General features: G+C 40.1%; 1 protein-coding gene and 1 pseudogene across 1 annotated transcript; both read right to left on the reverse strand.

Moving 5' to 3' along the window:
- Window positions 1–3943: 3943 nt before the first annotated feature.
- Window positions 3944–9381, reverse strand: LOC147869097 (transcription initiation factor TFIID subunit 9-like). The gene is made up of 2 exons (XM_087326453.1): window positions 9043–9381; window positions 3944–4482 (listed from the first exon to the last, which is right to left on the reverse strand). Exons 1-2 carry the CDS (start codon window positions 9358–9360, stop codon window positions 4201–4203), a joined length of 600 nt encoding a protein of 199 aa, XP_087182579.1. The 5' UTR covers window positions 9361–9381; the 3' UTR covers window positions 3944–4200.
- A 4268-nt stretch (window positions 9382–13649) lies between these two features.
- LOC147869098 (secreted RxLR effector protein 161 pseudogene) lies at window positions 13650–14231 on the reverse strand (annotated as a pseudogene).
- Window positions 14232–16801: the final 2570 nt, after the last annotated feature.

Consider the following 16801-nt stretch of genomic DNA (forward strand, 5'->3'; position numbering starts at 1 on the left):
CTGCCAACTTGTTAACCTCCGACTGAAATCCGTGTGGTTGGACCATGTACACCTGTTCTTCAAGATCTCCTTGAAGAAGCACGTTCTTCACGTCCATCTGGTGGAGATGTCACCCTCTTGCCGCTGCTACCGCCAACACCACACGAACCGTCGTCATCATCACCACCAGTACGAAGGTCTCGTCGTAGTTGATTTTGTGTGTATGCGCATATCCCTTGGTTACTAGTCGGGGCTTGTAACGATTGACCGAACCGTCGGCAGTGTATTTCACCTTATACACCCACTTACATCCGATCGGTTTGCAATATCAAGGAGGGTCAACCAAGTCCCATGTGTCATTGGCAACTAGTGCCGGCATTTCTTCCTCCATGGCCGAACACCATTTGGCATCCTGTGAGGCCTCCGCATAGCTCTCCGACTCGCGGACTATTACCACTTTCGTCATGTATGCATAGTGGTGTGCCATGTACTCGTTATATCCATACTGGATCACCGGTTTCTTGTGGCAAGTAGATCGACGTAACTTCTCGTTAGCCGATCTTAGGGCCCTCTTGACCACATTCGACCTCAACTCTTGAGGTCTGTCTTGGCTCCGATTGTTGTCGGATTCTCCTAGATCTGACTCTGCTTCTGCTTATTCCGTGTTGTACTCCGACATCTTCATCCTCCCATTTTCTTTGCGCATGAACCGTCTCCTCAGTTCCTTGCATGGGGATAACACGGTCGAGCCTTCACTACTCACCGGTTCTTCATTCTGCTAGTCTTCTCGACTAAGCTCTTCCCTCAGACCACTCAATCGAAATGAAATTGGACTCTCTTCCAGAGTACTAAAATCCTGTTCTTCTTCTGCTTGGATCATGTCGGGCTCAATGGCCTCATCCTCAATAACCGGGAGGGCGGAGTTGTCGGGGGTTAGAGTCGGAAGTGCATATCAGGACACCGACTCGTCGAACACATCTCGGCTTACTTGAACTTGTTTGGTCTAGAGGTTATAACACTTATACCCCTTCTGTTCATGTGAATAGCCAACTTAGATACACTTCTCTGACTTAGCACCCAACTTCTTCCTCGTCTCATCCAACACATGCACATAGGCAATGCTACCGAATACCCTCAGGTGTCTCAAGTTCGGCTTTCGTTCGAAATACAGCTCGTGAATGTAGACCGTAGTCTAAACCACTTCGGCCCAATAAAATTTTGGCATGCTTTTCTCCTACAACATTGCCCTTGCCGCTTCCACAACCGATTGGTCTTCCTTTCAGCTACGTCGTTTTGCTCCGGCATATATCTACAACTGAATTTGTGTTGAATTCCCATTTGTTGTAAATAATAACTGAACTGGCCGGAGAAGTATTCTTTTCCGCCATTCGACCGCAGGCTCTTGATCTTTCTTTCTGTTTCCCTATTGAAGACTTTTCAGGTTCTGGAAACAATCGAAGACTTCACTCTTCTTTTCTATCAAGTAGATCCAAGTGTGTCGGCTATAGTCGTCGATGAAGGAGACAAAGTATCGACTCCCACCTAAGCTCACATTCTGTGCCGGTTCCCATACATTTGACTGTATTAAATCGAGCTTATTCAAGCTTCGATTAAGCTCGTTGGGGAATGGAAGTCGGTGTTGCTTCCCTAGTTGGCAGGCTTCACAAACTTGGGCCTTCAAGCCACTAAACGTCAGCAAACCGAAAACGACTTGTCTCGTTTGCAACTCCTAAAGCCTTTGGTGGTTGATGTGGTCGATCCGCTTGTGCCACAAGTCGATATCTGAATCAACCTTTTACCCTTTAGCGAACAATGCGATGAGATGTCATTTGTATCGAGGATGAACATCCTCCCTTCCTAATGCTATGATCTGGCCTTCTTCTTCAATAAAGCACCCTAGGTGGGTGAACTAGACCTGCATCCCTTGATCAACAATCTACCGACGTCATTTGTATCGAGGATGAACATCCTCCCTTCCTAGCGCCCTTGCTCTATGATATGGCCTTCTTCTTCGATGAAGCACCCTAGGTGGGTGAACCAGACATGCGTCCCTTAATCAACGATCTGCTCGACCGACACAAAGTTTTTCGATATTGTCGAAATGTGCAACATGTTAAAGTCTCCCCTTTTGTCCAACATTGCTTAGGGGAACATCCCCGACATGTTCAATCGAATGCGAGGTGTTGTCTCCAATTTCGACGACTCCCAGTTGTTCCGGTTTCTTCAAGCATGATAACCACTCTTCATTGCTCGTCATGTGATTTGATGCTCAAGAGTTTACGTACCACACCTCGTTCGGTTTCGAGGTTCTCTTCTTCATCGAGTTTGCCTTGTGCTTCATCACAAAGGTTGGCCCCTTTTTGGTTTTGGGTCCATCCGAACACTCGGCGTAGTGCGAACGCTGCCAATTTCCATGTTCAGCTCTGTTGGATCCAGATTTGTCTGAATCGGTGCGCTTCTTCCAGCACTCGCTCTCTCTGTGGCCCTTCCGACCACAGTACCAACATTCTGTTTCGGCCTTTGCTTGCCAGTTCCCGGCGCCACCTTGCTTGTGGAGGGGTCTGGAACTGTTGTCCACACCACGTATGTGTCTTCTTTCATGCTCTTGTGGACCGCCACCACTGCGTGTCAATCCACCTCGTCCTCCACGTCCACGAGGCCTATCTGCCTACCGAAGCTGCAACTTCCGGGTCGTGGTACTTGCGACGAAAATCTTTTTCAGATTTTCTCAGGCCTCCTTCGGCGCCTTCGCATCCCGAATGTAGCCCAACATCTGATTGTGTACACAAGATGCAAGGTAATACAAGACTTTGCTTGCTCCTTGTTCCCAAACCGGAAAATCCTTGTGTCCTGACTCTGAAGCCACTTCGTTCACTCCTTCCACATAACTTCCACATAACCCCAATGTCTGTGTCCAAGAAGATACTAGTGCATCTTGTAAGACCAAGATGCATAGTTGCTAGGATCAAGCTTCTCCTTCGAAAGTGAGTATTGTCATTCCTCTGTCCATTTTCTTCTTCTTTTCAGTTCTCAACCGAGTGTTAAGGTTTGTCTATGTTTGAGCGTTTATTGGCAACAGAGGATTCTCAACCATCACGCTCCGATACCATGTGAAGATTAGCATGCATAAGCTACACAAACACAACTGGCTCAGCTGGATTACAATGGAGAATAGTAAACACAAAGAACAATAGTGAGAGAGAGAGTACACAAGAGAGAGAGAGAGAGAGAGAGAGCAGAACAACAAAAAACTCTAATTCAAAATAATACTCTACCTATACATACAAATGTGCTTAGTGACCACTTTTATACAAGTCCATAAGGGATAGTCAAAAGTACTGACAAGTACTTCAATGCTCATAACTGAGCTACTTACACTAACTCCCAAAAATATGTCTATCTACTAGACTAGGATTGTAGGCCTCTAACGACTTATCGGCTCACGCAAATCCGGGTCTCCGATCCGAGCCTAGCCAATCCACCGATCCAGGACTAGACGATTGATCTTCATCCGATCCAACTCTCGGCTTGTTCAACCGATTCGGCCCACGTTGAGCTTGCTCGCTCAACAAAAGGCCACAAAAGGCCATCTCAAAATCATACCATGACCCTTATGATTGTGACAATAGGGAAGGCATTGAATCATGTTATCATTGCTTCGAGTACAACTTGAATGATGTGATGCACAACTCATGTACATATAGAAGTTGATGCATATTCAAACCAAGTTGCTACGTTGTAAAAGTCAAAACCATATCATGCTCGTCACATCTTCAACCAACTTACATGCAAGAACATAAAATGATAAATTGTATTAATGAATCAACTCCAAAAGGGTATTACTTCAAGCATTGAGTGGACAAACATGCTATGGCACACTATTGATGTCGTAAATGCTTGATAAGTGGTGATATTACATCCACATTGAAATGCTAAAACACTAAGCACTAGAGTTCTTTAAGGAAAGTGTTTCAAAAGCATATTTATGTATTATAAATGCAACTATGAATCATAAATCTTTTTCAAAGAGAGGTGATAATTTATAAACCTTAGTGTGCTCACCATTGCTTTTCAAGTAGCACAATGCAATACAAATATAAGTGACTCACCATTCTATAGACATGTCATAATGTATTCTTGACTGCAGGAAAGCAACAAATACTTGTTGTAACTAGACTCTTATATATAATGTTTGGTTCTGTAGCAAAAATAGATAACGAATCACTTGTGAGGCCTTGTACTACCAACAAGGCTAAATGTAACCTTCCTTTGGTCTGTGTTTTGTGATGCAGGAATCAAAGTATTCTCTTTGATAGAATCAGTGGGCATTTGATTTTCTTCAACATCCATCTCTTCGGATTGTTCTGTGGCATTTATAGGTACGTATAGTTGGTAGTTAGGTGCAAGTAATGCATCTTTCTGAGGAGGTAATGATATCCCTGATCCACTTATGGCTTTTGGCAAAGGAGCTCTATTCCTAACCCTGGCTAGCTCCAATAAAGTCTGCATTCACAAAAGTTAAACTTCAATCTATTTCGTTTTCAGATATGTATTGCATTATACAGTGTCAGGATACAAGTTCCTCTTTCTCATTCACATAGTAAGACTTATGCACTAGTCATGGTTGAATTTTTATTAACCCATAGAGATGGGTTCAAATTCTACAATTTTACTAGATAACAATGAAATATGTTTAGGTTAACAGCATGTCCTTCTAGCCAACTATAAATAAAAATAAATTTACTCATTTGTTGTTACCGAGTGGGAAACTAGACTTGGTGTATGCATTACACACTTACAATTAACACATCTACATCTGCTCTCTCTCTCTCTCTCTCTCTCTATATATATATATATATATATATATATATATTTGTCCAGTTGTCTAGTGTTACTCCGGTAGACACAAAACAACATAATATAATTTTCAAAGCAGGCATAAAATATCATGGGGCTGGAATGAGCCGAACCATAGATGACCATGAGGAGGTATTGTTGGTGGTGCGTGGGAAATGAGACTCGGTGATCTCTGCATTACAAACTTATCAATTGGGCAACACATCCTGGTCTCTTTTTCTGTCTCTCTATATGTATAATTTATTTGTCTGATAGGCCAGTTTTACTCTCCCTGGAAAACTATTTTTTTTCGAACTAAGCATATAATATCGTGGGGGTGCAATGAGTTGAAGTACAGGAGAGCAAGAGGATGTATTGTACCAGTATATCTGTAAACCAAGAAAATCCAACGATCCATGAATTTGAATACTCGCCTTTTGTCTTGCTTAATTGACAAAACTGATTTAAAATCCCACGCCCAAGACCTTTTTGATAATGTATACAAGAGTCGGTATACAAGAGTCAGTATACAAGTTATATGTTTTGGAAAGAGTTATGTTGTTTATAGGTGTTGTACACACAAGTATTCATAGTGTACTTTATGTACCCATGAGATCATCATGAGGAGCATGACTAAGAAAAGAAAGAATCATTGCTGTGTACAGATTTCTACAGACACCATTCCAGAGTACCCTGGTCGGGCTTTGCTGTGCAAGAAGTATTATGAAGTATAGTATTTGGTAGAGCACTCAAGACAAGATGCTCTGATGCCTACAGATTACGCAGTCTCTGTACCTGGATGGGGGAGACATGGTTTACTTCTCAGGATTTCATCGCATCATTGCATTATCATGTACAGCCTAGCCTGTCCATCAACTTATGAAGAAAAATATCATACTGATGCTAGAACATAAACAGACCCTACAACAGAGTTTATGGGGTGGTATACATGTCTCACCTCAACCCCTTTTCTCTAGCACCTATATATTGTACCTTAGGTCTAATGTTATATTGTACCTTAGCTTTCCCTAACATACATACATTTTGAAGCTTGATGTCTTTATCCCTATAATTTGTACATGGTTAATTGTATTAAATACTATGTAACTACCGGTTTGACAATGAAACCAAAGAGACAATTGCATGCCAAGGAGCCAAATCATCCTTGGTAATATGATTGTATTGGGCTCTCTCATGTTTGCCAAACCATCTGAAGAAATCATTACCAATTGTAAACCCACCTCATCATTACGATAATTATCATGGATATTTAGGAAACCTAGAGTTTTTAATTTTGTTTTAGTACGGATAACTTGAAGGCAACCATATTTATAATCATGGTTTTATCTCATTGGCTGATTTCAGTCTCCAATATGGGTGAGGAAAAAGCAATCCCCTTCCCCAAAGCTTAGAGAACAAGAAAAGTTACCACTAGAGCTTGAACACTTATACTGCAACTTCCAGATGATGCGAGAAAATTGACTTTCTCAAAAAGCAAGTCACGGTACAAGGGTTGGATGGTCTCTGAAACTTTGTGATGACTTTAAAAACATGCAAATCAGGCACAAAACAATGTATGCCACAGATCATCTACACTCAAAGGGAAAGCAAGTCGGTGGTTTACCGAGATGGTGACATCATCATCAATGGCAAGGCCCTCAAAGTGGGATTCATGACCTATGAGATTACAGAATCAGAACACTCATTGCAGTGTGGAACTGCAACAGAGCACTTAGGAGACATTCAGGAAGAAAAAAGAGGCCATGCTAGGACAAGACATCCTCCTCGTTACAGACACATATCAATGCCCTAAGAAACTATTTATTGGCAATAGAGGGCTTTCAACGGAAGTCCACATATTGGCAAGCTACTAGGCACAGTACACAGCGAAGGTTGGGAGGGATTGCACATCTCTTATGTCAAGCCTTACATCTATACATATAGGTAGTGTAGCAGTATGCAGACGCCAAATTTATGTGAATCAAATTTGAGCTCTTAGAGACAGAATTTATGCATTGTGTTATATTACTTCCCTCGTATGGTATCAATTATGCAAAACCAAATAACGAAAGAGAGACAAGAAAAGGGAAGATATATTAACATAGTTTAAAATGGCCTATCAGATGAAACAAAGATTGCATCTTAGTACATTTTCTCATCTTTGCCCTAAACCCTGTGTAATGCTTTGCCCTTGTTCAGAGTGATCTTGCATGTTCTTCCTTTCAACTTAACCTATATCATGCTTCAGTCACTTTTGCTATAGTAGTAAATGGGGTGACTAGTCCCTGTTCACTTCATTTCTACCAACCATGACTATAATGAACCAATCTCAGTTTTTTATAAGCAATGAAAGAGCTTTTCTTACAAATCTGGTCAAATATTTACATGATTTCGTTTCTTTCAGGTATTCAGGGAATTATTTCAAATAGAAGAAATATTATTATTATGCCTAAGCTAACTGAATTAGTGTTACATGATTTCGTCTCTTTCAGGTATTCCAGGAACTATCTCAAATAGAAGGATTATTATTAGGCCAAAGCTAATGGAGTTTATGTTATAGAACTCTCTGGTATTTTCTGTATATTCACATGGTATGATGGGTTAATCACTACTTTACTATTGCTAATGATGCCTGTTTCAGAATTCACAAGTGGGCTGGCCATTCCAGAGGTCAAGCACATTAAACTCATTGCACTTCGTTTTTCCTTCTTGAACACGAAATAAACTTTGGCATGAAGGAAGGAGATATGATTTAATCTCTTGTTTGAAATTCAATAAATTTATGGAGAGGATCCATAACTATGGCATTCTTATGCAAAGAGTTTATATCATCTTCGTCCAGCAAGGAACTATCAGACTATCCTGATTGGCTACACAATCACCAAACTTCATGGACTGGTGTTTGAAATGGAATTCAACACTTATGCCGACGTTCAGGAGATATGAATCCCAGCCCAAGCAAGATTTCAGTGGGCATTCTCTACCAACGAGGCATCCTTCCACTATGTTCATTGGTAGACCAAGCAAAGACACAAAAGAAAAGATCATAAGGCTGCTTTATGGATTTTTTCTAGGCCGTTGATAATGTACCAAATGAGTGTCTCCTATAGAGACTCCATGAACCGAAAATTCACTCTGACATGATGTGGGTGATATATGCATTACATAAGAAAGCATTGGGAAAAAAGTTAGGTGTCAAGGGGCTACTAGAGGTCATCACAAGCACCATCAGTGTGAAGCGAGGATGCTCACTATTCCCCATCCTCTTTGGAATCTACATCAATGAGGTCACGGACCACATCACATGTGGAGACGGGGAGGGAATTGATATATTAAGTATGTCTCTCCACATTCTTCTTTATGTTGATGACATAATCTGTGAACCTTGGAGAGCCTAAGCCCATGAGCTTCAATAAAAGTTGTCTTCACCCTGGCAGGAGGACAAATCGAAGTGGATTCCTGTGTTTATCTAGGAGTCACATTTACAAGCACCGCTAGAAACTTCTCTATGATCAGAGCCAGAAAAGACTGGCCCACTTGATGCTATGCAGCTAGCTATTTTCCATGCTCGAATGATTATGTCATCAAGCACATTTCCAGGAAACTCTAACCAAAGAATGGTTATTTTACACCATGGTCACCAATGCCCTCATGTACAATGTAGCCATATGCACTCCAGACATCCCCATCCACACATGAGCACAAATAGAGCATTCATTAATCATGATGTTACCACGATGATCCATAGGGAAATCTTCATCCCACATGAGATCATCCAAGCTGAATTGGCTGCACTCCCCCCATCATCCCCCCCAATCAAGGTAGAAGCGTTATTGCAGAGTGTGAAATTGATCGACTGGATCTCAAACATGGCACCTCTCTTCTCCCTAAATTTTGATCCTGATCATGGGCTCGACCTTGTCCAATATATTATTTTCGTACTCTCATGGATTTAACAATATATCTACCTACCTCAAAAGAGAAACATGCCCACACATACATACACATATACAATACACACGTAAATATACACACAATACATGTGCATAAATACACCTCAACACACATCCATGTATCCATACATACATACATGCATATTAGCACGTTATATATGTATATTTACACCTGGACCAACATACATACATACATATATGCACATACAAATACAACCGCACACACACATATAATAAACATACATACATTCCAAGGAGTTCTGAAAAACCATACCTCTCGTGGGGGTGGCTGAGAGAAGGACAAGCTTGCAGCCGATTGAAGGGCTAGTTTGAGGTCATCACAATCAATGCAGGACTTGTCGGCATGTTCAGAGTACATCTGGGCATCTAGGAGAACGTCAACCACGAACCTGTACCAGAAATCAAGGAACTGATGGATAACACGTGGCTCGTTTTGGTTGGCACCCATGAACCTCAGGATATTCTGAATCAGCAAAGCATCCCTGGGTATATCTTCTTCATCATCGACATAATGATCATCTCCAACCTTTTCTTCTTCATTCTCTTTCTCTTCATCTCCTCTTTCTTCCATCTTTTATATATATATATATATATGTATGTATGTATGTATACACACACACAGACAGAGAGAGAGAGAGAGAGAGAGAGAGATTCTGTGATCTCTGTTCTGCCTGTTTTACACCCGCATTCAGAAACTACTAATCACTAGGGAGGGAGGGAGTAGTATACATACATACATACATGTATTATGTATATATGTATATATATATATATATATATAGTATATATACATATATATGTATATATCGAGGGAGAGAGAGAGCCCATCCCGCATGGTATGTAATATGTATAGTATGTATGTATAGAAGAAGATGAAGAAGAAGAAGAAGAAAGAAGAAGTGGTCTCTAATATCTATCTCTCCCTCCTCCTACCAATTCTGGTCTCCTTCTTTGGCGAGTTCAAAGAAGTGCATTCCATCCATTCACACCACACCACGCTTCATATTTTGCATCCTTATTTATTATCATTATTGTTCTTTTGTTGGCCATGGCTTTTATAGAAACTTATAGGGTGTTGTCAGGTGGTTCACTCACTCCACGATCATTTTTGTCTTGCTATTTGGTGCGGCAACCGGTTCAAAGGTCTACCACATAAGGCTGGCCATGATGGCCCAAACATTAGCTAAGGAGAAAACCTGTCCACTTACATGATGACTGGTTGTGGTTTGGTGATCGCTAAGGGTCGTCAATTTTCAATTGATTGCACACACTTAAGAACTCGAGGGAAGTAAATACAAATAATAGTTATTAGAGAATGCAATATTGAGAGGAGAGACGACACAAATAAACTCTAACACAATTTACTTAATAGTAAGGAGTACAAGAATTTGTTAGCTTGCTCTTTTTTTTTTATTGTTCTACTTTTATTAATCTTATTTCAATCACGAAATTGTAGGGGTTGAACACATGACCTTTTTATTGGACAACCTTGCCTATTGAGATACTTTCTCTCTTTATCTTTGTCTCTCTCCTTCAACACACGTGCACAATGTACAATCTCAATTACAACATTCATTAATAAAGTTTTTGAACATAGTGATTCACTCCTCACTATCACATGTACTACGTGAATGTGTTATATATTTTGTCTCTTATGTCATATTTGATCTATGAAGATGATAGTAACATCTCAATCTCAATCTCTCCTCTTATGCAAAATAACCCCTAATACTATTATAGGATTCATTTTAATGTACTCTCTTTGTTACCAAATTATTCTTACCCTTTCTATGGGTGGGTGATCAAACACGGTTCCTCCATCACTTTCCATATAGTGGTACAATATTAAAGGTTTAATCGGCCTTTATCGTATTTATATTTGTAGACTTGAAGAGGCCGTTGTCTATGACCCTTGTCCTTCTCTAGAATATATTATATATGATTGTACTTGAGTATTATTATATTGATCAAATTATTTTCTCACTATTCTATATTTCATATCCCTATAATTATAGGGAGTCAGTTTACGTTATACAATTTCTATTGAGTGGCTAGTAGCTAATGCACTCGTAGAATAATGGTAACGCCACATTCTTGTACCATCCATGTTTGCTTATGAGTAAAAAATAATTATTGGTGGCAATGTTGGGTTGGTAGGCCTTGTTGTCGCTACTTTGGAAACCACGCCCAATTGATAGGTGTACTCAGTCCCCTAGATTGGTTAGATTTGCAAGGGGTTGTGTGTGTAATTCCTCTAACATTCCCTTGGTTATAAGTAGATTGGATTTGAGAATCATGTAGGTCTTGTTCATAATATTAATTTTTTTTTGAGTTTTGGTCAATGTGGCCACAAAAAACTTGGTGTATTTGGTCTCAATCTTGGTCTAATTCTATAAAGTACTTTATTTTGTGAGTTACGGGCTAGTTCTCTTGGTTAGCATGGAGGAGATCGAGTTTTGAGAATGTAGCCAACAAATGGATATCATCTTGTCCATGTTTTGGATCAAATGACAATGTACGACATGGAGGAAACACACGATACGAAGGGAAGTACACATGATGTGCAATACATGATGAGAGCCGCCACATGAAGATGCAACACATGATACGAAGAGCCAACATGCAAAGGAACCAAAGTGCATGACCAGAATGTGTGAAGGGAAACATGAGAGGAATTGTGTGAAAGGGGACACAACACTCAAATGTGTAGTTGTGGAGCACAAAGAGGGCATACACACATATTGTCTGACTAACTATATAGTCAGATTCCACCATTCTAAGTGCTTCTTCATCAACATCACATATTTCCATATCTAAATTCCTAGTGGTAGAGTTGATGTAGGATGGGTATCACCAGTCCAACATGCAAGTAGTGGAGTGCATTGTATCTTGAGGGGACACAATTGGATGGCTTGCATGAGTGTGGAAATTGTAAGAAAACTCCTTTATGTTACCTGCAAACCATTGATCATGAAGGTACGTTGCATCTATAGTTGGAGTAAGGCAAGATGAATTGTGCATTGATCATGGTTTTGAAGTCTCCTTGGTTGGATGAACATAGCATGGTTACCCGCACCTAGTGATATCTTTATTAAGGTTGAAAGCGAGGTCCTAACTATAGAATAGTCATACTAGTGGAAGTATGGATGCTTTAATAGAGGTGAAGAGAGGAAAAGTCATAGCATTGTAAATAGACAAAAGGTTGCTTTGATGCATGGATTAAGGATATCGATGTATTTTTTTTATGAAGTTAGACTTCATGATCCTGAAAATTCTAACATCAATGGGTTTATTGGAACAAGGACAAGGGGAGGTTTGCCAATTGAAGCGGCATGTAGGGCACATCCTTTTAGATGTGAGGTAATTTGGACAAGGCCAATTTCATGGTAAAGGGAAGAAAACAAGGTTCATGTGGATGCTTGATGGGTGGCTCGTGAAGGGGTGATTAACATGTGGATCCTCAAAAGAGTGATGGCACCAAGGGAGGTTGTGCACTTGGAGGTTTAGTAAACTGATCCGACATATCGTAGAACCAAACCTTGAACCATAAGGGGAATCACTACTATAGAATAAGGCCATTTTGTGCTCTCTCTCTCTCTTTTATATTAGCTTGCCCTACTGGTAAGTCGTTTACACTAGTAACACTACATCTTTACACTAGTAACACTACATCTTGGGTTCAAGACCCAAATTTCTCACCTCTGTATTACACCATATATATCTTTATTTCACTAGATGCCATTGTGGAATGTAGGGGGTTGAACCACTGACCACTTGGTCTCCATTGGGCAACCTTACCAACTGAGCTACATCCATCTAGGCAATTCACTCATTCACTCACACATTTTTATCGTAATTAGCTTACCCTAGTGGTAAGTTGTTACACTACAGTCTTGGGTTCAAAACTCAATTTTCTCACCCCTCTATTATATACTTCATACATATCTTTTAATTCATTAGATGCCACTGTGGAATGTAGGGTTTGAACCCATGACCTCCTGGTCCCCATTTACCAACTGAGCTCTCTCTCTCTCTCTCTATCGCAAGTACCTTACTCTAGTTGTAAGTTGTTACACTACAAGCACTATGTTTTGGGTTCGAAACCCAATTATCTCACCTCTCTATTACATACTTCATACATCTCTCTCTCTCTCTCTCTCTAAAGCTCACACTCAACTCACTCATGCTCATGCTCTCTCTCCAAAACTCATTCTTGAAGTTCTCTCTGACTCATGCTTTTTCCCACTCTTTAGCTCTTGTGCTCTCTCTAGCAAAAAAAATGTTGAGTAAGGCAAAGAAAATTCTCATCAATAAGCATTATTATTCACAACAATACATAGGACATTGGATGTAAAATATTTACAAATGTTCTAGTAATTACAATAATGAGATTTATATGCACTAGTGTGATAAACCTCATCATTATATAACCATGAATTATCATTCTCCTCCCTAGAGTGTTTCACTTGATCCTCGATTGGATGTGGAATACTTTGGCAGATTTGTTATTCTCCTTGTTGGGTATGTGAGGAAGAGTGAGAAACACACAAGAGGCACACACAAGAAGCTCAAACAAAGAAGCACTCACACAAGGAAGACAATGGCTGGAATAGCTCTCTCTATTGATGAATTATACAGAAACTAATAGGAGCTGAAATATATATCCCTAAGTACTAAGTACCACCACATATGAGTGACTCATGTATGTGGTAACATGGGGAAAAAACCTCTAGCTAGCACTAGAGTAAAAAGTGCCCATGTATAGGGAAAAATGGTTCACATCAAAGCTACTCGAGGAACATGAAAGTGTAACAAACCCCCCTGGAGCGAATGATGTGAACATGTACAAGGAGTGACAGATCAACCCCCACAAGGCAATAAGCCTAAAGCTTTGCGAAAAGCTTCAAATTTTTCTCGTGGAAGAGCTTTGGTGAATATGTCTGCCACATTATCTTGTGTAGGCACATATACCAAATCAATATCTCCTACATGAAGGCGCTCTCTCACATAGTGATAATGCACCTCAATATGTTTGGTCCGTGCATGAAATACGAGATTCCGTGCAACAGCCAATGCACTCTGACTATCTATGAGAATATGTGTAGCAACATCAATCTCCATGCAAAGATCCATCAAAAGGCGTCTTAGCCATATACACTCCATTGTAGCTGTGAAAACTGCCTTGTACTCAGCTTCACAACTTGATGTCGCCACTGTAGGTTGCTTTTTACTAAACCAAGATATACATGAGTTTCCAAGGAAAAAGCAATTACCACTAGTGGACACGTGAGTATCGTAACAACCAGCCCAATCACTATCTGTAAAAGCATGCAAGCATGGCTGAGTATCTCTACCATAAAAGAGACCCAAGCTCAAAGTGCCTCTAAGATATCTAAGCACACATTTCACTGCTTGCCAATGCTTAGTGCTAGGGTTATGCATGAATCGACTCAACTGGGAGACTGCATATTGTATATTCGACCTTGTATTGCATGCATATATATAAGACATCCCACAACTTGTTGATAAAGAGAAGTATCAAATGCATAACTAGAATCCTCAACAGAGAACCTAAATCCTGTCTCCACAGGTGTAGAAACTGGCTTGCAATCCTCAAAGTCAAAATGCTAAAGTAGTTTTTCAACATACTTTCCTTGATGCATAACCATTCCCCCCTCAACGGATACAAACTGGATGCCAAGATAGTAGCTCAAAAGACCAAGATAAGTGACTTCAAAGTATGCTGCAAATCAGCCATAAGAAAATCAAGTTTTGCTTCACATGACCCAGTCAAGAGTATGTCATCAACATAAAGAACGAGCACTAGAAGATCAGCCCCATCTTTGCGTACACAAAGTGTGCTTTCAATCGGACTACATGTGAAGCCAAGAGCAATCAAGTGCTTATGGATTTTTTCATACCATGCACGTGGAGCTTTCTTGAGACCATACAAGGCCTTATGCAAGCGACAAACCATATGCTCTTTCTCTTTCGTAGCAAATCCAGGAGGTTGCTTCACATAAACCTCTTCTTGCAAATCACCATATAAGAAAGTTGTTTTTATGTCCAATTGATGCATTTTCCAACCTCTTTGGGCAGCCAATGCGGCCATGGTACGAATCGTAGTCATGCGTGAAGTAGGTGCAAAAGTTTCCTCATAATCAATGCCATATTGTTGTGCATATCCTTTGGCAACCAATCTAGCTTTGTAGCGATCAATACTACCATCAGACTTTCGTTTAATCTTGTAAACCCACTTAGTAACAATCACATTCTTTCCTTTTGGCAATTCACATAACTCCCAAGTACCATTCTTATGAATGGAATCCATTTCTGATTGCATAGAACTCATCCAACCAGGATCATCACATGCATCTTCAAAAGTAAGTGGCTCCTCATTACATGCTATTGCAACAATAGAATAATCCACAAAATTACTTGATGCATGGCGAGAGCTTGATCTTGTTTTACCAAGTAAAGGTGCACTCAATTTGCTATCTCGCAAAGTTTGTTTCAGCCACCTCGGCATAGTTTGTGACCTCTCAATAGCCATACGTTCATTATGTAATACATCTTCAATATGTACATCATGCGTGGGCTGAATTTCATGCTCATTTTCAGCCACATTTTGTTGCAAATGTTCAGCCATATTTGGTTGGACATTTCGTGCATTTTCAACACTTATTTGCTGGAAATTTTCATCCCTTTGAAACTCACTTGGCTGGTCTACATGTCCATGTCCATGGTCAAGCGCACCATTTTGGAACAAAGGCATGAGTGTATCAAACACATCTTGTGAGTTAACTGTTGGGTGTTTTTTGCATTCAAGAAAAGGGAAACCTGAATTTTCAGCAAATACCACATCTCGACTCACAATAATTGTGTCTGTCAATGGATGATACAAACGATATCCCTTACTTTCAGCACTATAACCAACAAATATGCATTTCTTTGCCTTGTCATCAAGTTTGTAACGTTGTTGTGATGGCACAAGAGCATATGCCAAACAACCAAACACACGCATATGACTAACCATAGGTTTATGTCCATTCCAAGCCTCATATGGTGTAATGACTCTCAACGCTTTTGTAGGGCAACAATTCAACACATAATTTGCACACATAACTGCTTCCATCCAAAACTTGTTAGGAAGATGCTTTCCTTTAACCATACATCGTGCCATCTCTAAGAGTGTTCTATTTTTGCGCTCTGCAACAACATTTTGTTGAGGTGTATATGGCACTGTACATTGATGTAAAATACCTCTTTCACAAAGAAAAGCATTAAACTCATGTGACATATATTGGCCACCACAATCCGTGCGTAGAGTCAAGAGCTTATTTGCGGAAAAAATTTCAGCCATAGCTAAAAATTATTTGAAGCAAGAAAAAACTTCATTCTTTGCTTTCATAGGATACACCCATGTATGACGAGTAGCATCATCAATGAAGGTAACAAAATATACATGCTTTCCAAAAGATGGAGTCTTTACAGGACCACACACATCACTATGAACAAGTTGTAATTTTCTTGTAGTGTGTGTATGACGACTATCTTTTGGAAAAGAAGCACGATGCATTTTTCCAAGAATGCAACCTTCACATGCATGTTTTTCAATGGACTCAAGTGTAGGCAAACCAATAACCATATCCTTCTTTTGCAAGTGAAGCAAACTATTGAAGTTCAAGTGACCAAAAGGAGCATGCCAAAGCTCCATTTCAGCCATGGAAGAAGTATGGACAACCAAGGCATTTAGAGAGGCCCTGTTGTATGTATCCAAACGGTACAAGCCATTGCATAATGTACCGGACATCACGATAACATCGCCATTGCTATAATCGTGAACCATGCACTTATCATCAACAAAATGTACATGAAGTCTGGCTTTGGGAATCAAAGGAACCGAAATTAAGTTCTTCTTGATACCGGGCACATACAATACATTCTTTAAGATGACAACACCTCCATTTGCAGCCGAAAGCTCAATTTCTCCTACTCCAATGATAGGATAA

The sequence above is a fragment of the Azolla caroliniana genome, unplaced genomic scaffold, assembly GCF_043228905.1.
Source record: "Azolla caroliniana isolate FFs.n. ecotype wild unplaced genomic scaffold, voAzoCaro1.0.p SCAF_1, whole genome shotgun sequence".
NCBI classification, from domain to species: domain Eukaryota; kingdom Viridiplantae; phylum Streptophyta; class Polypodiopsida; order Salviniales; family Salviniaceae; genus Azolla; species Azolla caroliniana.

Excerpts from the sequence above, each read along its gene's own strand:
- LOC147869097 (XM_087326453.1), bottom strand. The coding sequence starts at position 9,360 with ATGGAAGAAAGAGGAGATGAAGAGAAAGAGAATGAAGAAGAAAAGGTT. Across the intron at positions 4,483-9,042 it reads CTCAGCCACCCCCACGAGAG|ACTTTATTGGAGCTAGCCAG; the intron begins GTATGGTTTTTC and ends TTGTGAATGCAG.